The sequence below is a fragment of the Mobula birostris genome, chromosome 6 (genome assembly GCF_030028105.1).
Source record: "Mobula birostris isolate sMobBir1 chromosome 6, sMobBir1.hap1, whole genome shotgun sequence".
In the NCBI taxonomy this organism is placed as follows: domain Eukaryota; kingdom Metazoa; phylum Chordata; class Chondrichthyes; order Myliobatiformes; family Myliobatidae; genus Mobula; species Mobula birostris.
The window spans coordinates 84,249,911-84,273,206 of NC_092375.1; the positions used below are offsets into that span (position 1 = coordinate 84,249,911).

At 44.1% G+C, this 23,296-nt stretch overlaps 1 protein-coding gene across 1 annotated transcript in view; it reads left to right on the top strand.

Moving 5' to 3' along the window:
- The first annotated feature begins 1,149 nt into the window (after positions 1-1,149).
- Positions 1,150-23,296, top strand: part of LOC140198701 (guanylate cyclase soluble subunit beta-2-like) — a 54,973-nt gene continuing 32,826 nt past the window's right edge. Inside the window, exons 1-10 of the mRNA XM_072259718.1 lie at positions 1,150-1,239; positions 3,016-3,081; positions 7,380-7,453; positions 8,737-8,831; positions 9,873-10,033; positions 12,469-12,568; positions 13,610-13,806; positions 18,232-18,361; positions 19,698-19,801; positions 22,071-22,287. Of these exons, the coding sequence (XP_072115819.1) occupies positions 1,150-1,239; positions 3,016-3,081; positions 7,380-7,453; positions 8,737-8,831; positions 9,873-10,033; positions 12,469-12,568; positions 13,610-13,806; positions 18,232-18,361; positions 19,698-19,801; positions 22,071-22,287 (1,234 nt within the window). The remainder of the gene's footprint in view (positions 1,240-3,015; positions 3,082-7,379; positions 7,454-8,736; positions 8,832-9,872; positions 10,034-12,468; positions 12,569-13,609; positions 13,807-18,231; positions 18,362-19,697; positions 19,802-22,070; positions 22,288-23,296) is intronic.

Below are 23,296 nucleotides of genomic sequence, written 5' to 3' on the forward strand. Positions count from 1 at the left end.
AGTTGGATGCAGAGGCATGGGGGGGGGGGGTCGCCCCAGCACGTCATTCTCTGCAACTCCTGCCATCACCAACAGAATCCCGCCACCAGGCACATCTTCTCCTACCCTCCTCTGACCACTTTCCACAGGGATCGCTGCCTTCAAAACTCACTTGTCCCTCTCCACTGTTCCCCATCCTGACACTTTTCCCAATATCAGTGGTAAGTGTGACATCTGCCCCTTCAATTCCTCTCCCATCGCCCTAAGCAGTTCTTCCAGGTGACCCATAACTTCAAACGTGAATCCATTGGTGCCATTTATTATAACCAGTGCTCCTGGTGCTGCCTCCTCTACATCAGTGAGACTGACACAGTGTGGAACAAGTTCATCGAGTATCTTCTCTCCGTTCACCCTAACAATCTCCCAATGGCCAGCCATTTTAATTCCACTTCCCATTCCCACAACACCAAGTCTGTCCACAGCCTCCTCTACTGCCAAGTTGAGGCTAGACACAAATTAGAGGAACACCACCGTGGCCTCTCTATCCTCCACCGCATTTGTTTTCACTTATTCCTTTGGGTCCTTCACCCCTTCTCTTTCCCCTCCCCTGCCCTCATGACCTGTCCATCACACGCTCCTTCTTCCCTCTTGCCTACTGACCATTCACTCCCTAATAAACTCAACACCTTTTATGCATGCTCTGAAAGGCCATAAGATAGAGGAGCAGAAGTAGGCCATTCGACCCATCAAGTCTGCTCTGTCATTCAACCATGGGCTGATCCAATTCTTGCAATCATTCCCACTCCCCTGCCTTCACTCCATACCCTTTAGAACCTATCTATCTCTGCCTTAAATACACTCAATGACTTGAAAGGGAGAATAAAACTACATCTGCGTGAATCCCTGCAGCATCTACTGACCCTGTAATCTCCGCCTCAGAGGCCGACGTCAGAACATCTTTCAAGAGGATGAACCCTTGCAAGTTGTTATGTCCCAGGGGTGTGGGTCACAAAAAACTTGTGTCAACCAACTGGCGGGAGTGTTTAAGGACATCTTCAATCTCTCACTGCTGCAGTCAAAGGTCCCCATCTGCTTCAAAAGGCCGCCAATCATACCAGCATCCAAGAAAAGCAGGGTGACTGCCTCAGTGACGATACCCCTCTTGCACTCATGCCTACTGTGATGAAGATTTGGTTTGTCACCAAAGAATTTCTACAGAAGTACAATGTGGATGATTCTAACTGGCCGCAGCACCATCTGGTATGGAGGGGCCACTGCACAGGACCGGCAAAAGCTGCAGAGGGTTGAAAACTCATCCAGCTCCATCATGGGCACTGGCCTCCCCAGCATCCAGGACATTTTTAAAAGGCAATGCCTCAGAAAGGCTGTATCCATCGTTAAGGGCCCTCATCACCCATGCCATGTACTCTTCTCATTACTACCATCAGGGATGAAATACAGACACACATTCAATGTTTTAAGGACAGTTTCTTCTTGTCTGTCATTAGATTCCTGAATTGACAATCAACCCATGAACCCTAACTCATTAATCTTTCTCTCTTTTTGCGCTACTTATTTAATTTATTTATATACCTATAATTTTTGCTGGAATTTATAGTTTTTATTATTACGTATTGTACTGTACTGCTGCCACAACAGAGCTCACATTATACAGTATGTCAGAAATATTAAACCTGATTCTGATACTGATTCTCCTGTTCCCCACGTTCTTCCATTTATTATCTGGTTCCTGTCCACTCCTGTCAGATTCCATCTCGTTCAGCCCATTACCCCTTCTCCCTACTGCCTCCCAGCTTCTCACACCATTCCCACTTCCCTCCTTCTCCACCTACCTTCCCCCTCTCACCTGCATTCACCTACCTATCACCCACCAGCTCCTGCTCTTCACCCTCACCCACCGGTTAATTCTGCTTCCAGATTCGACGAAAGTTCTTGGGCCTAAATTTTGACTGTGATTCCCCTCTATAGATACTGCCTGACCCACTAAGTTCCTACAACTCTTTTTTGTGTGTTGCTTCAGCAAGTGTGTTCCTTCACTTGGGGGGAGGGGTTACAGTCTTTAATTATTCATATTAAAACAGGAAAATAAAGTCCAAAGCCTTCCATAAGTCTCTTTTAAATGCTGGGGAATGGATCTATTTTAAATGGGTGTCAGTCATAGATCTTACCAATAAATCCTTGGATAACCTTACTATCAAAAATATGGTGAGGGATTGTTTCTAAGCAAAATACAGCTCTTTTCCAACTTTTCAACTTTTGTAATAAATGATTATAGCATTGTTTAAATCTAGCTTTGTATGACTGTGCCATGTTATACTTCATTTATCATTATCTAATTTCGATACTATTTAACTGTAACATTACACATCATTATGGTAGTGTTGGATGGAGATACCTCAGCATTGTAATGATTGTGCTGTTAATAATATGTGAAGTTAAATTGCATTAAAACACTTGTTTGTACAAGTGTGATTATGAGCTGTATTCCATTTTGCTGTGTAATGGCTAATATTGGACAACAGCTACTTACAGCATTGTTGGATGTCATTTTCCGGCAGCCTCTCTAACCCTAGTACTGTATTGTCTACTGGAGGCACGTAACGACATTATCACAATTGGTCAAGAAGCAAAATAATTTTTTTAAAAACACATGCTAGAAATCTGAAACAAAAACAGAAAATTCTGGATGTATTCAGCAGGTCTGGGAGGAAGAAGCAGATGATGCTTCAGGTTGGAAGGTAATTGAAGTATGAACTTGTTACTTGATCGTGGCGCTTTAGCTATTTCTGTAGTACTTCATCGTAATATTGGTTAAACTACTTTACAGCGTGTGGTATTATTTGATGGCTAGATTTTCACTGTAATTGTTTTAATTATGATATAACTTAATTATAATTTTGCCTTAATTTAAATAATATTTTCATTATAATATCGCTTCAATTGTACTATTAACTTAATTATTAATATAATTGTTTAATTATATTAATTTAATTATAATGTTCGAATTATTTTTAGTACAAATTACCGCAAGCAAACTCTGCATTCTACCCCTACCTCACCGTATTCGTGCCGTGTGGTCCGGTAAGTTTGAAGGTTTTGGCAAGGACTGGCCGTTCGCGAGGAGCAGGAGGGGCTCCGGAATTTCTGCTCTGCGGCAGTTTCACCAACAGAGAAAGGGTGGTGGATCCGTCCCCGGTTTAAAGACACTTTGAATGGGCGATATACGCAGTAGTAAACGCACAAGGCCGGCGCCTTCCTCACGCCTCTTCCTCCTACCTTGGAGACTTTGACTCCAGCAGGTTGTCCCATAGCGAGGAAACGCGCGCAGAGGGACACAGTAAAAGCAAAAGGCGGAGAAAAAGAGAGAGAGAGAGAGGCTGAGTAAATTTGAACTATTAGTCTGAAGAGCGCGAACGCGATTTACCGTTTCGTCCACTCTGCTCACCCACATTCTTGCGGCAGCAGCGCAGCGGAGAGCGGAAGACATGGTACGTGTAGCCAGACTCTCATCTCTTGAAGTCACCTGTCCCAACTTCCAATTCCCGCTCTCGTTCTCGCCCCCACCCTCCCCTGATTCCGACTAGGGTTCTCTCGACCTTCCAGTATTCGCAGACGGTGGTTTATGTCGTTTAGACTACCGGTTGGAGCCCGGAACACGCGGCGCGGTAAAAAGGAGCCGGGATATTAAGACAGAACGGTGAAAGGTCAGGAGAGCTGGATCAGGTCTCCTTCAATCGGTATAAAAGCGGACCCTGAATGAGGAAGGCACGCTGGAGGGGACATAATGGTGGTCCATTGTTAAATATCTGATTAAGTTTTCTACAGAGAACCAGCGGGAAGTTGCAAATTGTCCAAAACTGCACTGTCAACAGTAGATTCACAAACAACGGGGTCCGGTGGTGTGTAGTTGCCAGAACATTTACATTATTGTTACTTGCACTATTTGCACCAACGTTTCAAGCGTTAGATTTGGAGCAGCACACGAAGAGCGGGAGAAACTCGGCGGCTTCCTCATTCCAGCGCCTGCAGTCACTTTTTATCTCCGGAGTTAGATTTGATCTGGCGGGTTAGTTTTGTTCCGTCTACTTAAACTGGAAGGTGTCCACGTCAAGCTCAGCCAGAATTACTTGTGCAAAATAATTTCCAGAAGACACAAGGAGGGATTGAGGCTGAGGACTTGGAGTTTATTGATTAGTTTTGAGAGGACGGTGTTATTGATTGCTGAGCTGTAGTTGATAAAGAGCATCCTGATGTATGCAGTTTTGCTGTCCAGATGTTCCAGGATTGAGTGAAGACCCAATGAGATGGCATCTGCTGTAGATTTGTTGTGCTGGTAGGCAAATTGCTGCAGATCCAAGTCGCTTCTCGGGCAGGAGTTGATATGTTGCATCACCAGCTCTCAAAGCACTTCATCGCAGGGGATGTAAGTGCTACTGGACGATTGTCGTGCAGGCAGGTCACCACGTTCTTCTTCAGCCTTGGTGTAAATGAGCCTGCTTGGAGCAGGTGGGTACTTCATACTGCCGGAGCGCCAGGTTAGGGATCTCAGTGAAGACTCCAGCCAGCTGATCAGCACAGGTCTTTAGTACTTGGCCAGGTACCGTGTCCGGGCTGGATGTCTTTCATGTGTTCACCCTCCTGAAGGCTGCTTGCATGTCGGCCTCAGAGACTGAAATCACAGGATTATCGGGGGCTGTGGGAGTTCGTAAAGGTTCTTCCAAGTTTTGACGGTCAAAGCGAGCACAGAAGACATTGATCTCATCTAGAAGCCAAGCGCTGCTGTCGCCTATGTCGCTTGGTGTAGCTTTATAAGAGGTGATGGTACTCAAGCCCTGCCACAGCTGAGCTGTCGAGCATCCTTCGATGATCCAGGTGTGGTCCAGAAGTGCCACTTCGCTCGTGACATGGCTTTCCGGAGATCATTGCTGGACCTCCGGTAACTTTCTTGATCGACAGACTTGAATGTTTCTGATCTGGCCCTCGGCAGATTACTGATTTTATGGTTCATCCAGAGCTTCTGATTTGTGGGGGGGGGACTCTGAATGATTTTGTGGGGACACCCTCGTCTTCGCCTAACTCCATCTCCATCGCAACTCCGGCAGATTGTTACTTTCACCTTCCTGCGCTGGGTCGTCAGGGTCCTTCTGCTGACCAAACGTAGACTGACAAGTGTTTCGGCCACTGGGTGCTCTCAGGCTGAGGTGCGGCCCGTCACCGCCCCCGTTTCTCTTCAAATCCTGCGACCAGTTGCTTTAAATCTGTGCGGCATGGTTATGTGGTAGGAAATAGATTCTCCTTGTTTACTGTATCTAGACCCTCGTAGATTACCATGCACCATTTCAGTTAAGTCTCCTTTCAATAACCCCAGTCTCTCCCATTTTTCCTAGCACCTACAACATTCCAGCACTGAGAACATCGGCCTCCATCTCTTCTTCACCCTCTTTCTTGTAATGTGGTGAACACAACACACAGAACTTAAGTTGTGGCCTCACTACTGTTGCAAACAGTTCTAGATTTTTTGTATGCCTGAGCTACTACAGGAAGATGTGCCATATATCCTATATCCCTGTGGAGAACCAGTTAATGAAGGAACTACTGTGGACAGATCACCCATACTGACCCGCAGGGCTCATGTCCTTGCTGTAAGGGGTGTGTCATACGGGGGGGGGGGGAGTACTAGGAACAGGACTAGGTGTGTCAAGAAAGCAAGGGAAGTGAGGAAGAAATGATGCTGGACAAGACACAGGCCTTGGACGAGGCTAGGATACAGGGCCTGGGCTAGGACTAGACGAGGAAAGCGGGACCTGGAGGAGAAACTAGGAACTTGGAACCTGGACAAGGACTCCGAGCCAGAGACTGGACAGGGACCCAGAACCTGGGTCTTGACTCGGGCTCAGACTCCGGATCTAGGCAAGGATAAGACGTGGCTACAGGACGAGATGTGAGACTCCTGGACAGGATGAGGGAACTCCAGCCCAGGACGAGGAATTTCCAGCACTGGGCTGGGCGAGGTACTCCTGGGTTGGGCGAAGCACAGGGACAAGATGAGGCACGAAGCTCAGACTTGGTATTGGGAGACAGGAACGCAGAACACAGAGCCTTGGTCTTGGGAGACAGGAACGCAAAACACAGAGCCTTGGTCTTGGGATATAGGAATGCAGAACACAGAGCCTTGTCCCCTCCTTGGGAACAGGACACAGGGCCAGGACTCCTACACAGAATGCTGAACACGACGAGACTGTTCCCAACACAAGGTAGCGGCAAACGGCTGGACCTACCTAGCAAAGGCGTGGACACAGGGACAGTTCCCAACTGAAGGTAGCGGCAAGTGGCCGGACCTACCTAGCGAAGGCGTGGACACAGAAACAGTTTCCAACTCAAGGTAGCAGCAAACGGCTGGACCTACCTAGCGAAGGTGTGGACACAGAAACAGTTCCCACCTCAAGGTAGCAGCAAACGGCCAGATCTACCTAGCGAAGGCGTGGACACAGGGACAGTTCCCAACTCAAGGTAGTGGCAAACGACCGGACCTACCTAGCAAAGGTGTGGACACAAAGAGACAGTTTAAAACAATGAAAGACAGTTCCTTATCTAGACACAGGAAGGCTCCGGTCTTGCTCCAGCGGCAGAACTTGACAGCGATACAGGCGAGGACGCAGGCGAGGTTGCAGGCAAGGCTTCAGGCAGATGTTGCAGGCAAGGCTTCAGAAGGAAAGGAAAGGGAAGGGAAGGGAACAGTCCAGCAAATGAAGCTGAACCCAGGAGCTGTTTACATAGCCAGCCCAAAGTGAGAATCATATGTCTCAATTAAGGCACACAACAGGACAAGGGAAACTGGTAAACCTGGAATACAAATCGATGGACCGGACCATGAACCGGAATGCGGACTTCACAGACCGGACCATGACAGGGTGTGGTGTTCAGTCATAGAGCACAGTCAATCCAAGTAGCTAGGTTGTAATAGATAAAGAACAGGTGGGTGAGAATGGAGGTGGCCAGCAGGAGGCACAGGAGCCTGAATCCCCACAGGAGCAGCTACTGTACTTTCCTATTATCATCAGGTCCTTGTACCAACCTGCACAGCTCAAATCCCATCCCAGGAACACAACACAATGGACCACCTCTTGCATGATGATGGACTTTCTCTGACTACTTTTGTTTTGCACTGTTCCTCTGTTTCTGCACAGGATTTTTACAGTTTTATATAATTTATCTATAATCTATGTATAACATGTTCCTGGTTGTCTGAGTCTATCTGACTGTGATTAAGCAAGTTCTTTTCATTTGTGCACGTTACAATAAACTTGACTTGATATGGTTGTAATGTAGTCACAGAGCTAACACAATGATAGACTGATGTTTAAACATTTTGCTTTCAGTATGGATTCATTAATACCTGCCTGAAATCTCTGCTAGTAGAGAACTTTGGTGAAGACACATGGGAGGCCTTGAGGTGTGTATTAATAATTCCGTCAAAGGCTTTGAAGCTATTCTTTATTGATTATGGGAGCCATTTTGACTGAAGTTACTGGAAATAGGGCCTCTTGTGGAAAAGGGTCAGGTGATCTGTCCTCATTCATTTCACATTATTGCCAAAATCAAAGTTCTTCCAGTCAGTATAGACTAGCACTCTATGTAGCTGGCACCGAGACCTTGGCTTCCACAAGCTGGAGATTTCAGGCCATTTCCTTCAAAATAAAAGCTTGGCAGAAATTATTTTAACTTGCATTGAAATCCAAAGTGGGATTTGAGGCTTCTAGCTGTGAGTGTGTGTGTTTTTTTTGCCCAGATTTTAACCAATATGTAATGGCCAATTCTAACCAAATTTAATTGCTGCTGCTGGTGACCCCCACGGATTTGATACACTTGAATGATGCACCCTTGGCTCCCATAATGATTGTTCTAAAAACTGAAGATATATATTCAATCTTTTATTAGCAATTAGCAAACATACAATCTTGAAGCAATGAAACTTAAGCATGCCCAAGTGTAAGTTAAGAGTAATTGAGTGGCCAACTAAAGATATGACATCTGTCAGTCTCCAGCTGCAAACTGGCATGAACAAAGCACGAATATATAACTTACTCCCTTTGCTTTTACCACACCCACACTCATGTGACTAGTTACTGTAATAAACACACAACACAGAATACAATGCAGGTAGAGAACAGACACATTGCCCCTACACAATGGATATTTTATTTGGAATGATTATTCTGTCAAGAAGACATTGTCTTAAAAATAATCTTTTGATCTCTGGAGCCAGGCATCAGGGAGGTGGTTAAAACAAACAGATCCCCAAAGGACAATTCAGCAGTGAAGTTCTGTGGGGATAGTGAATTGTTGAGGGACAGGGTGCTACAACAGCGTCAAGTGGAATGATTGCTTATTTTGCTACTGTCATCCAGTGACAACACTGTAAGTTTGGGCTGTGACAATGTCCAACGAGTGGATTTGTCCATTGAACTAAATCAACCAAAAGAACTATTGACACCCCAAATGCAAGACAGTAATTGGTTCAGATTATCTTCTATTGTGAAAAGGAACCAGCAAAAAGGGTTCAGTTCAATCAAAAGGATCAATCATAAAAGTCAAAGCACAATGTATAGGATGAAAGAGCAATATACAGGACAGATACCAGCTAGGTTTTGAGCAACCTGCTGGGGGTTTTTTCAGCTGTCACCAGAGTTTTCCATTTCTGTAAGCTCTTCTTTCTCACAACCTTTTTCTTCCCAGAGCACAGGCTGAAGTTCAAGACACCTTTATGACCTACCAGGTTTACGATGACGTTATCACACTGAGTCTTCTGCAGGCTTCATCTAACATGCTCAGTAAGTCACAATTGCTGAGACGTTGGAAACGCAGTGCCTATGTGAATGGGTATGTTAAAGTGCTGTGTGCAGCTGAGTATAACACAATTTGCAGTATGTCAGGTGTACAGAGAGCTACCTACAAAGTTAAGTTGTAAGAAACAATACAAAATGTACAGATTCCAGTACAGATACATATTGATTATGTCAAGTGCAAAACACCTTCAATATTCCACTATTCATAAGTCATGGTTGTTCAGCATCTGGCTCACCAGGTGATCTTTGTCAGTAATCCCCTTCCACTCACCGGTGCCCTGGCAAACTCATTGCCTTTAAACTTACTCAGTTCCCAGTTCCCACATTCCCCTTCCATTCTCAGAGACTCAGTTCCTATGCTGCCCTAACAGAATATCATCCAATAGTGTGGAAAATCTTTCAAGACTGCAGATACTCGAACTTGGAGTAGCAAACAATCTACTGAAGGAACTGACCAATATCTTAACTCCTTCTCTGTCTATGCAGTAACGGGTAGTGTGGGAATGTATTTATGAAAACTCTGCATCTGAGGTTCAGTTTCACAGAATTCAATGGAACAGAAGCAGAGTTCGATACCCATACGTACTCCCTCTGATATTTAGTGCATGAAATACTTGTACCCCAATGGCTTTTCATTCATCGTTTAGGACATTAACAATCTACAGATATACAGATGAACTAAACTGTACGATAAGCTACCTATGCATCCATTACCTACCTGTAGGTGTCTGGGTGGATGTCAGCTAGTCGATTCCTTCATTGATCTTGCCCTGTTGACAAGCACTTGTTCTTGGCAATAAGTATGAGCTCACAGTGTCACACTGATTACACCTCCCCAGACACTGAAAAGTCACCAGCAAGTTCACCATCTTTCACTCCACGCCACCCTCAGTAAGATTCCACTGCATTTTCTGGGCTGCGTTAAAGTACAATTTTTTTCAAAAGTGGAATTATAAAGTGAAAATTCACTGGTAACTTCCTGCAGTAGTCAATGTAGTAAACTAAATCAGATATTCTTACTCACAGACCTATCCACTGAGGTGCTTTTGAAACTCTTTGGAGGATACTTCTTCACTTTCTGTAAGGTGTCTGGCTATGACAGGATGCTACGCACACTGGGAGGATCGCTGATGGAATTCATTGAAAATTTAAATGCTCTTCACAGTTATCTTGCACTGTCATATCAGGTAATACACCTTTCTACAAGCACTGTGGGTATTATCCCTTGGGTTAGTAATAATTCAAGCTATTTTACTTTCATTACTTCAATTTGAAACTGTGGTTGAGAGAAAGTTTTAAAAAAACGCAGATGCTAGAAATCTGAAACAAGAACCAAAAATGCTGGTAATACTCAACAGGTCAGGCAGCATCTGTGGGAAGAGAAACAAAGCCAATGTTTCAGGTTACAGGCCCTTAATCAGACCCATCTGATGAAGCGTCTTCAACCTGAAATGTTAACTCTGTTTCTCTCTCTATAGCTGCTGCCTGACCTGATGGCTGTGTAAATTGACTCTGAGCAAGGAAAACATATTTATACTTCTACAATGTTTTGTTTATAAGCCAAGGTGTCTTACACAGTCTCAGAATTGGAATCAGAATCAGCTTTAATATCACCAGCATATATTGTGAAACTTCTTGTCATGTGGCAGCAGTATATTGCATACTTAATAATAAAAACTGAATTAGAATTTTATATCGCAAACAAGAAGAATTCTGCAGATGCTGGAAATTCAAGCAACACACATCAAAGTTGCTGGTGAACGCAGCAGGCCAAGCAGCATCTCTAGGAAGAGGTACGGTCGACGTTTCGGGCTGAGACCCTTCATCAGGACCTGACGAAGGGTCTCGGCCCGAAACGTCGACCGTACCTCTTCCTACAGATGCTGCCTGGCCTGCTGCGTTCACCAGCAACTTTGATGTGTGTTGCTAGTATTTTATATGTATATAAGTAGTGCAAAAAAGAAATGAGGTAGTGTTCATGGGTTTAATGTCCATTCAGAAATTGTATGGTAGAGGGGAAGAAGCTAGTCCTGAATCACTGAGTGTGTGCCTTCAGGCTTCTGCACCTCCTGATATATGTTTTAAGAATAGCCACTAAAAGAAATATAGCAGCCAATTTGCATCTAGTAAAGTTCCCACAAAGCAATGAAATAGATGAGCAGATGAACCTTAATTCGGAATGCTGTTCAGATATTAATATTGGTGTGAACACTGGGAAGATCTTTCCGCTTCTACTTCAAAATGCCCCTCACTCTTGGTCTAAAGCACAAGAGTGAATGTTGCTGGGCCGTGAAGCATCTGTCACAACATGTTCCTAGATTGGGACTGCATCTTCTAACAGCTGCCGCTGCTGACAAAGAGGGACAGAGTATTAAAATCAAGAGGCCACAGGTTGAAACTGAGATAACAGAGTCTAAAGGGGAATTGAGGTATAAGGTTTTGAAACACAAGGGATGACCAATCTCTGGAATGATTGGTGGAATTAGATACAATTACTATGTTTAAGAGGTATTTAGAGAGGCACTTTAACAGACAAGGATTAGAAGAATATGGAATTAACATGGGTAAACGGGCAAAAGATTTGGCATGGATATGGTGGACAAAGGACATGTTTCTGTGATGTACAACTCTGAGGATTACTGAAACTCAATTAGCTGTGGAAAGGGGGAAACCGCTCAGACAGACAGTATGGAGAGAGAAGCAGAGGTCCTAGTCTTGTTCGGGGCAGCTATTTTGGGTGGATGATGGAGAATGTTGGTCCTCATGTTGCCATTCAGCCTACTGCATCCATGCTACCTCATTAAAGCCAATATCAAATTAGTTCTGTTCTCTCGCCCGTTTTTTCACTGCCCTACACATTTTGCCTTGCTTGCAGATATATTACTTGTTCCAGCAGGAGCCTGCCGAACTGGAAAGTTTCAGCTCCAGTCACGCAGTGTGTCCTCTGCAGGTCACCCACACCACACCCAGCCTACTGCCCCAGACACCAGCCTTTGGTCATGGTTGACCGTGAACCATTGCAATACCGAGTTCAATCTGAGCGGTGAGAATTCCATTCTCAGTTTAATTGCCAGAATCTAGCAAATGCAATAACGTTGCCTAGAGCTGATTTGGTACATTCACAGAGTTCGGGTAATCACCAGGGTGGAGATATTTCACTTGCTATATTATCAATGTTCAAGACTGAATTGTAATGGAGCCAATAAAAGTATAAAGAGAAGATTTTAAAGTCCAAAGTCAATGGTTCAATAGGTACATTTAATGCCAGAAAAATGTATACAATATACATCCTGAAATTCTTTTTCTTCACAAACTTCCACGAAAACAGAGGAGTGCCCCAAAGAATGAATGACAGTCAAAAGTTAGAACCCCTAAGCCCGCCAGCTCCCCCCTCCCATGTATAAGCAGCAACAAGGCAAACACCCCCCCATCAGCAAAAAACATCAGAGCTCTGCACCAAGCGTTCAAGTGTACAGCAAAGCAGCAATAAAGACACAGACTTGCGGTACCCCAGAGTGACAAAGAAGTCATTTGAAGTAACTGTGCTGAAAGCAAGTTGCAGAATGCATTTGCCGAATCCAATGTCTTTCAATAAAATGGTCCAATTTTATCTTGTTAACAGGCAATGAGAGCACCGTCTTTTCGAGTGGAAATGAGGGACGATGGAGAGATGTGGCTTCATTATTATTCTGACAGGAAGGGGCTCCACCACATCGTCCCAGGTATTATCAGCTGCCATTTAATGCTCCCTTGCACCCATTTTTTATTTTGGATACAGAAGAAGCACGGCCAGTTATTGATACCTATGTTGGAAAAGTATAAGGCCGTTCAGTACATTGAACTTATTCTACATTGAATCTACACCTCGGAGACCTGGTGACTCCTTTGTGTCTTTATGTTACCCACTTCATCAAAGAGTACTTTATCTAGGCAAGTTATCCCAAAGCCCTTCCTGTAACTTTGGAAGAAGTAAATTAAGAAATTGCTATTTTGAGTGAGTACTTTCTCTCCATTCTTAAGCCTGCAATCAAAGATTGTCGTGAAAATAGGAAGCTGGGACCATCAAATGGGCCGTGAGCCCTAATTTAAACAGGCGGAGTGACCGTTGCACTGGATAAGGTGATGTGTACCATGTGGTGTTAGCGTGCACTTGATGGCTGACGTATGCCATCAGCTGGTGCCCAGTGGGTTAGAAATTCGTCCCCATTTTTTTGGAGATGTGTTAAAGGCAACTTGGTTAAGTGGATTACAGGTGAGATTGGAAATTGGATTGCAGGCAGGATTAAGGCAGCATTAAGGCATTATTCAGGCAGGATTGCAAGTTGTACTGTGACTGAATTGCAGGCAGGGTTGCTGCCTGGGATTGCAGACTGGATTGTAAACGGGATTGCAGATTGCAGGTCTGATTTCACATTGGGTTACAGGCTGGACTGCAAACAGAACTGTAATCTGTTTACAAGACAGATTTTACACTTGCAGCCTGTTTACAAGAGTAAACTGGATTGTAGACTATATTGCTACTTGCCTGGATTTTGCCCCAGTTGCCATCCGGCTGGGTTGCTGTGGGAAGCCAGAGTTATCATACTTGTTGCTCCTCAATGAAGTGTAAAGCCAGCTTGTGGATTGCGAAACACTGGAAGTTAAATCGAATGGGGTCTGTAGAAAAGCCGCTTCCTCCACGTGCTGAGGGAACAGTATGGGCAAAACCCTACCTCCATGTACAGACTGCATGTCACTTTTGTTTTAAACATCTGTTCCTTTAGGGATAATAGAAGCTGTAGCAATAGACTTCTTTGAAACCGAGGTGGAGATGGAAATCCTGAACCGGTCAGAAGAGGAAGAATGCACAGAGGAAAAGGAGCATGTGATTTTCCTTGTCGTCCAGAAGAAACGCCCAAGGAGAAGGAGTGAGAGGCTGGAAGGCAACTCGCAATCCACGGGGAAGGAGATGGATAGAAAGGTAGATCTTACTTCTTTTGTAGCATGGAGCCAAATCTGTGAAATCAATTGCTCTTTGGGAATAATGTCCCAAAATTATTATGTAAATCTTTAGCAGATCCACTTGTTTTAAGTCATGCAATCAAATGTCATTCAAACTCTCTTGCCTGTGCTGGGACTTTGAAGGGGCAGCCAGTCAGTTTTCTTCCTCTGCTGTTTTTATTCCTGTAGCCAAGAATATTTACCCCTTCCAACCAAATATCAAATTGACGTTTGAATGTTATTGAATTACTTCTGCCTCACTTTCAGGCAGTTTATTCCATGCCACTAGTTTGTAGATAGCTCATCAAGAGAAATTTTATACAAGTGCCTTCAGACTCTGTATACTGATGGGCTACGATAATTATGATATAGAGCCTACTGTGGGTGTGCGCTCATGATTAAGGAGGCTGCTTGAACTGCCCTGTTGCAAAAGCTTTTAATGCTCTATAGAAGTATTCAGATACCACATTAAAGAGTGCCTCCAGGTTATGTCAGGGTTCTGTTCCTGAGAACTGTTCATGACTCTAACAGTTCATAAGGAAATGAACAAAAATAACACGTGGGACAGGATCACAGAAGCTTCTGTAATGTGAGAGTGAACACGTGCGGGAAGAGTGGCCATCAGTGAGTGAGAGCGTGAGTGTGCTTGCTGCTCCCCAGTCTTGCTCGACTCCACCTAGCCCCCGACTGCTGAAGTTCAGAGGGAGGATATGGAGAGTTTGGGCAGAGAAAGTGTGGAAATGTCCCATTTCCAGCCAACAGAAGATTCCTGCAACCCTGCAGCAGCTGGCAAATCCATCCCCATCCATCCTACCCTTTTCCCAAAATTGTAAGGGCTGCCCATAAGCTGGGGATTCATTAGCCAGGGAGGACCTGTATTAAAAAGGGTCGGTTACACAAGAGTCTGTGGTCACACGTACAGTTATATAGCTGATGCCAAATGGATTAAACTGCCTCTGATGGGAGTATGTGTAAAAAGTAATTGTAATTTCTGAAACAATGGGAATTATTTTGCAAGTCAAAGCCAATCGCCTATTGTGGATTCAGGTTATTAACTCTGCAATTCCTATTCCATAAAATGTACCAAATATGGCGCCTTCAATTGGAAAATAAGATTTAAAAAAATTATTCCTGATGGTTCTTCGTTGTGAGAGCATTAAATTAATGTCACTCACAGAAGAGGGAGAGGAAACAGTTTTTCAGAGTGTTGTTGGAAGGGAAGAGATACAATTTTTAAATAGGTTGTTTAGAATCAAATTTATTATCACTGATGTGTAGTATATCACCTGGACTGTGTTGTTTTGCAGCAGCGATATGGTGCAAAGTCATAAAATTATTATAAGTTACAAAATGAATTGTCCAAAAAGGAATAATGAGGTAGTTTTCATAGGTTCGTGAACCATTCAGAAAGCTGTTGATGGAGGGGAAGAAGCGGCCCCTGAATTGTCGAGTGTGAGTCTTCAGGCTCCTGTATCTCCTCCCAAAGTGTAGTAATGAGACAAAGGGATGTCTCAGATGGTGAGGGTCAATAGTGATGGACACTGCCTTCTTGAGGATTGAGCACTTCTCCCACAGAAAGTCGCTGACAGCTGCCAAAACCATGCTATTGTCAAAAAGCATCATTCAAAACTCTTAATAATTGATTATGCTTTACACTTTCAACTCAAAACACTAGAAAACATTTAAATAATTAAATAGATTTAAATTCAATTTGTTAAATAAAAAGATACCTGTAAGTTACCACCTTTCATTGAAATAAATGGAGTGGATGAACTAGCATCAGATGGACTCTGATATAAGTTCACCAGGTAGGTTTGAAATTGTATGTAAAACTACAAGAAGCAGGAGTGGGAGTCGAACAGCCTCTACAACCTGCTCCATCATTCACAGAGATCGTGGTTCATCTGGTCTTGGCCTCAATTCCACCCTCCCCCTCTTTCTCCATACCCATTGGCTCCCTGTGTTTCAACTCTTTGTAGGTCTCATTCAATGACTGCCTCTACAGCTGTCTCACTTCAAGAACTCCAACGATCAACAATCCACTGAGGGAAGGAGTTCCTTCTCATTGCCAACCTAAATGGGCGAACCCGTAGTCTGAAATCATACCCTTAGTTCTAGATACCCCTGTTAAGGGAAACATCCTAGTGAAACATAACAGGTCCTCTCAACACCACTCCACCAGTCCCCCAGAATCAGATGTTTCAATAAAATCCCCCTCATTCTGGATAGACGCATCTTGCTTGACCAATCTTCATATGTGAAGGAATCAACCAAGCAAGCTTTCCCTGCACTGCTTCAGTGAAGCATGTTGTTCCTTAAATACGGAGACCAAAACTGTATACTCCAGATGCTGGGAAACTTCACCACATCCAGTGCTGGAACACATTAGAAAGACAATAACAAGAAGCTCTCAGGAAAATTGGGGCTTCAACCTTTGTGATCACAAACTTTTTGACAGTTATATCAGGAATTGCCAGAACTTTGCAGGAAGTTGCTACCCAGTATTTTTAAAAGCCTTTTGATTTTTACCCGTGGCTCCCATTACTGTTCTGTGGAAGAAGGTCAAGTTCAAGTGCAGCTTATTGTCAGTCAACCATACACATGTATATTGCCAAACGAAACAACACTGGCGCTTCACGCATGATGAGACCTGGGTGGTGGCAGGGAGTTCAGCAGTCTTATGGCCTGGGTGCTAATGCTACGATACCTCCTGCCTGATGGTGGGGGGGTCAAAAAGATTGATGGACAGATGGAAGGTATCACTTACAATGCTAAGGGCCCAGTGTACGCAGTGCTCCTGATAATTATCTCTAATGGGTGGAGAGAGATCCTGATCATTCTCTCAGCAGTCCTTACGATCCTTTGTAGGGTATTGTGGTCAGTTGCTTTGCAATTCCTGTACCAGATGAAGACGCAGCTGGTCAGGACCCTCTTGATGAAGCTGCTGTAAAAATTGGTTGAAGTAGTGGGGTAGGGGAAGCCTCACTCACCTCAATTTTCTCAGGAAGTGGAGATGCTGCTGTGGTTTCTTGACAAAAAAGGTGGTTTTGATGAACCTGGTGAGATCGTCTGTTCAGGGCACTTGCAAAAATTCGGTGCTTACAACTCTCTCCTTGGAGGAGCTGTGTATGTGCAGAGAGGAGTGGCTGGCTCACAGCTTCCTAAAGTCCTTAATTACCTCTTCGGTCTCATCCACATTGAGACTCAAGTTGTTGTGCTCGCACCATTCAACCAGCTGCTCTACTTCCTCTCCGTACGCCGTTTCATCATCATTGATGAGACCACGCTGTTGTGTCATCAGCGAACTTCGTGATTCGACTGGAAGTGGGTCTAGCAGTGCAGTCGTGCGTCAGCAGCGTGGGCTGAGCATTTAGCCAGGGTTGGGGTGCCAGTGCTTAGTGTGATGGAGCTAGAGATGTTTCTGCCAACATGGATTGACTGTGGGCTTTCTGTCAAGAAGTCCAGGATCTAGAGTGAGAGCTGTTGAGACTCAACGAGAACAGTTTACCCACCAGCTTCTGAGGGGTGATCATAGTAAATGCTGAGCTGAAGTTAGTAAACAGATTCCTGGTATGTGAGGCACCGTTTTCTAGGTGGGACAGGACGGAGCGGAGTGCAGAGGCTATGGCATCATCAGTGGATTGATTTGACTGATAAGCGAACTGGAAAAAGCCCACTGTTGCAGGAAGCTGGGATTTAATGCAATCCACAACCAGCTGTTCAAAGCACTTCTTTATTGTTGAGGCCAGTGCAATTGGACAGTGGTCATTGAGGTAGGATATTGTCATCCTCTTGGGCATTGAACACCGAGCTGCATCGTCTCTGTGAATAATTCTGTTTTGCCTTCCTGTTGGCATGGGAAAGTGCAGCTCTTGCTGATGTGAGAGCTACCTTATTCACCGATCTGAAGGCAGCATCCATCTCTCAGCTGTGCTTGGACTTGTGCAGCCATGGCTTCTCGTTTTCCCTCACATAGGTGTGTTTAATAACAGTGACATTCTTGACGCACTTCTCTCTGCAGCCAGTCACAGATCAATGTTAATGCGATGGCTGTAGGTAGCCACTTCTCTGAACGTGTTCCAGTCCGACCAGGAGTATTCTAGAACCCCTAATTCCAGGATACTCCTGGTCAATCTCGGGGGGATTTATGACCCTGGCAGCTGAGGAGTAAATCACCTTCTGGCATTAGTAGACGCAGACCGTTATATCAGTGGTTGAAAGCCAACAGGGCAAACCTTTAGCAGTCAGATTGGCAGCCTAGATGACCTGTCTGTGGTGGACCCTGCTCACTCTATCATACTGACTTCATTCTTGTTGGAAGTTATTCTAACAGGAAGTATAGTCACTGAGTAAGAACCAGGCAGCACCTGTGAAGGAACTAACATACTGCCTACTGTATACACAGGACATTGAGAAGCATCTGATCAAGCTAAAGGAACAACATCGTGCACCGTCCCATAGGTCGGGGAGAAGGACATACTGGGACATTGTCAGGAGTGTTGTGAAATTAGGCTATGGTATGTTCTTTTATATTTAATGATGGCAAATTAAATGAAATAAATCATGGATAGTGCACTTCAAACTCATCAGCTTTTTGCACATTATTCTGTATTTTGAATTTCTAAGAATGTTTCATTCAAGTTTAAGAAACTTGTGATAAATTATTTAACCAAAAATAAAAGAGTATATTATTGACATTGCTCAGAAAAATAGTTAACATATTTTGTATTTTCGTCACAACTATACAGAAGGAGGCCATTTGGCCCATCAAGTTTATGTTGGTGCAGGGGAGCAATCCCCATCAATCCCATCTTCCCTCTCCTTATTTCCCTGCAACCCCTGCAACATCTCACACATAACCCTTTAATTCTCTTACTACCAACCCACACCAGGGGTAATTTACAGTGGACAATTAATCTACCTGCAGATCTTCGGGGTGAAACCAGAGCTCATGAGGGATACCTCGTGGTCAGAGGTAGAATGCGTGAACTTCACACTACACAATCTGAGATCAGGACTGAAGAGTGAAGCAGCATCTCTACCAGTTGTGCCACTGTGCCACCTCAATTCAGGACTTTTCCTTCTCACATGTCCATCTTTCTCATAAATGCATTAGAACATCAGAAACACAGCTTATTGACTTCCCAGGTGTGCAATCCTTTCGATCCAACTTGTCTCCCCCCTCATCTTCTTTTCCTTCATCTATCTACTCTAACCCTGATTACCGATATGGTTTTGCCCTATTTATTAATTTAGAACTGAATTCTGCAATCCCTCAATGTACTGAAGTGTATTCACCAGAAAGAGAAATACAGCAGCCACATTGTATACACCTCTGAAATGAGTGACTATCTAGCAAATCTGCTTTTTCGAGATTCTGGTTGGACCAACCACCTGACTATCTGGTACAAAGGTAGCTCTGCCCATGGAAATTCACACCTGCGTGCATATTTTCCACTGTTTTGGAGACAAAGAGATGTAGCATGGGAAAAGGCCCTTTGACCTATGGAATCCATGCTAACCAATTACCCATTTCTGGAAGGACCATGAATACATGAAGACAGTGAACAGTAGATGCCAATGGGCATCATCTGCACTGTGATGTTCTCCCTCAGTGTTGCATCAGCCTGCAGTGGTGCCCAGAGATAAAGATGGGACCTTTAAGACACCCCAAACAAGTCCATTTGGCACTGAGTTAGGGAGTAAGTTGTTAATTAATATGCCAACTCTTCCACTGCAGTGATTTTACAGTGATGAGCATAATGAAATGATTGCCTTCAATGTAATTGGTTCCCTATCATTAAAGAACTGCCAAGAACCAGAAACATGTAAAAAAGTTTACTAACCACCCAGATGTGTTATTATCACCAGGTAACTTGCTGTACTCCTTTGAGCCAGTTTATCCGGAGAAGCTCTGGATCGACAACAAAGCTTTCTGTGACGCATTCCCTTTCCATATTGTCTTTGATAAGGAGGTAAACCTTTGTGTCTTGTTCCTAAGCTATGTGTTGTCAGATTCAGAAAGTGAGTGTGGACATCCTCCGATAGTAATCAACTGGAGGTGGAAGTGAGACCGGATGAGTTGCAGGAAAGTAACTGAGATTTGCAAAAGGAGTTTGCTTGAGAATGTGAGTCAACACAGTAGCCCAGGTTCAATTCAGGCAAGTGCACAATTATGCAAATCCATCAATCCCTTCTCACCAACTGTTTGTTATGGGTGTAGTGTTTGTTCTATATGATGCTATAACTAAGATACCTGTTTACACTAATCCCTTCACTATTCCCACTTTATTCTCCCCAACATTAACATCAACTCCCCCTACATTCTACCACTTGCCTACTCATCAGGGACAATTTACGGTGGCCAGTTACCCTACTAAGCCCATGCCTTTGGGGATATGGGAGGTAACCAAAGCACCCAAAGGACACCCATGCAAACCCAGGGAGGTCATGCAAACTCCACACAGACAGCACTTGAGATCAGGGTTGAACTCAGAGCACTGTGGTTGTGAGGCAGCAGCACTACAAGCTGCACCTCTACACTATGTTATGGTGGGCAAACAATAGGTATAGCAGGCCTGAGAGTATTTTGTTCACCCTAGCTCACCAGCAGTCTACAGAATAGCAAACTAAATTACTTGCTGTTGTCAGGATTTGGGTTTTAAAGGACAACCGGAGCAAGCTGGGGTTTGAAAACATTGAAAGGCAGCAAATGGGAACTAATAAAAATGTATGTACATCATAATAAGCAATATTGGCATCATTGATCAACATATAAACACAGTGGCCACTTTATTGGGTACACCTGTACACCTGCACGTTAATCTAAATATCTAATCAGCCATTCATGTGGCAGCAACTCAATGTATATAACCATGCAGACATAGTCAAGAGGTTCAGTTGTTGTTCAGACTGAATATTAGAATGGAGAAGAAATGTGATAAAAGTGACTTTGACCGTGTAGTGATTGTTGGTGTCAGAGGGGGTGGTATGAGTATCTCAGAAACAGCTGATCTCCTGGGATTTTCATGCACAATAGTCTCTAGATTTTACAGAGAATGGTACAAAAAAAAACCCAAAAAGCATCGAATGAGCAGCAATTTTGTGGGATAAAACACCTGGTTAATAAGAGAGGTCAGAGGAGAGTGGCCAGGCTAGTTCAAGCTGACAGGAAGGTGAAGGTGAAGGTGACAGTAACTGAAATAACTACATGTTATATCAGTGGTGTGCAGAAGAGCATTTCTGTACGCACAACACATTGAACCTTGAAGTGGACGGGTACAGCAGCAGAAGACCACACCACGTTCCACTCCAGTACCTAATAAAGTGGCCACTGAGTGTATACAGAATGACGATTCAGTATCAAACACTGTAATAACTACAGTGTGGTGTATTAAACCGCCCCCCCCCCCCCCCAGAGGCTGGGATATGATGGAATGTAATCAATCAAAGCAAGAAAACTGAGGTCATAAGGTGAGATTTGGATGGTTTGGGGTTTACGGTGCAGAAATATTTAGGAAAGGAGGATGGTGGAATCTGAGACTTTGAATATTTTGAAAGCAGTGGTAGATATTAGATAGACTCCTAATGGCAGTTTATCTACCAGACTGATGGGAATGTAGAGGTAAGATTACAGTTAGATCACTACTAATTAAATGGTTACAGAACTAGAACAACTCTTAATTCACATGTTAGTATGAAAGAAGGACATAATGAGCACTTTTAATGACGACAGGATTTCCCAAAGGGTTTCTTAGCCAATGTAATATTGGAAAATGCATCAGACATTTCAAACCTAGCAAGGCTTTGCAATCGCCCAGTGTTTTGAGAGATTGCCTTTGCCTGTTCTATAAGCTGGCACTGTAGGATCTTTTGCATTCACTTTAGAAGCAGCCTTGATTTCCCTCTCATCTGAAAGTCAATGTATCTGATGCTGCTGCATTGCTCTAAAATTGCACAATGGATTATGTGTTTATGTTCCTGAAGTGGAGCTTGAACCCATAATCTTCAGGCTGCCACTGAGGTATAGCCAGTGCTAAACATCAATGGACTTAAAATGATCAGACGCACTCAATACATTGCTCCGTGATTTTTGTTGTTGGTGAATTACATCCTCCGATAGTAATCAACTGGAGGTGGAAGCGAGACCGGATGAGTTGTGAGGGTTTTGATTGCCTCAGCTGAAGATTGATTCATCTTGTATACTAGAAAGGCAGATTAAAAGTTAACTTCTGATCTCTCCAGCGAAGGGTGAAGCAGGCAGGAGTGAACATCCAGAAGTATGTGCCAGGGTTACAAATGAAGGACATTAAAATCGATGAGTACTTCACTATCACCCATCCAGCAGTGCCGTTTACCATTTCCAGCATAAGAAAGTTTATTAACAGCCAGTTTGTACTGAAAACTCGGAGAGAAATGATGCCGGTGTCTTGGAGAAGTCAACCAATGCTGAAACTTCGAGGTATGGCCATTCAGAACAGAGCAGGGTGTGGATGGGGTTGGGTGGGGTCCAAGGCGATGAAGAAGGCTGCAGTGATCTCGATACCCCTTCATGGCAAATGGACCACTACCAGACAATGCGGTGCTTGTTCTAGGCTCTCATATTTAAATGAGGTGCCCAGGACTGCAGAAAAGGGCACAAAAGAACCAAACCCACTCTAAGTAATGGGATTTCCTCCCAAAGCCACATGGGGACGCTGCAACTGTTGTGGAAGTATCACAAAGATTACAGCAACACACACAAAATTCCGGAGGAACTCAGCAGGCCAGGCAGCATCTATGGAGATGAATAAACAGTCGGCGGTTTGGGCTGAGATCTTTCTTCAGGAAGAGGGAAGATACAGTACCAGAATAAAGAGGAAGGGGAAGGATGTGGGTGGGAAAGATCAAAGGCTGGAGAAGAAGGAATCTGATTGGACAGGAGAGTGGACCATAGGTAAAAGGGAAGGAGGAGGGGACGCGGGGGAAGTGACAGGCAGGTGAGAAGAGGTAAACGGACAGAGAGGGAATAGAGGAAAGCCAGGGGAGTGAAATTTGTTTGTTTACCAGAAGGTAAAGATTCTAAGTTATATTTTGCATGTAACATTACATTATAGTACCAAATGGGATAATCAGGGTTACATTCTCTCTCTATATGTCACTCTCTATCCCCTTTCCTCCCTTTTTCTTTTCCTTACTTTCGGTCTCTCTTCCCATCTCCCGTCTCTTGTACCTTTCTCTATCTCACTTCTTTTTCTGTTCCTTCCTCTCCCTTTCTCATTCTCTCTTTCTCTTACCCTCTTCCTCTCCCCACACCCTTCATCTCTTTGCCTCTCTCTTCTATATTTGTCTCTCTATTCCTCACCCTTTCCCCTCATTCTCACCCTATTCCCTCTCTTTATCATCTTTCCTCTCTCTCCCATCCCCTCTTTTTCTTTGTCCTCTTTTCTATCTCTCATTCTTCTGTCCTCTCTTCCCCCTCCCATTCCCTC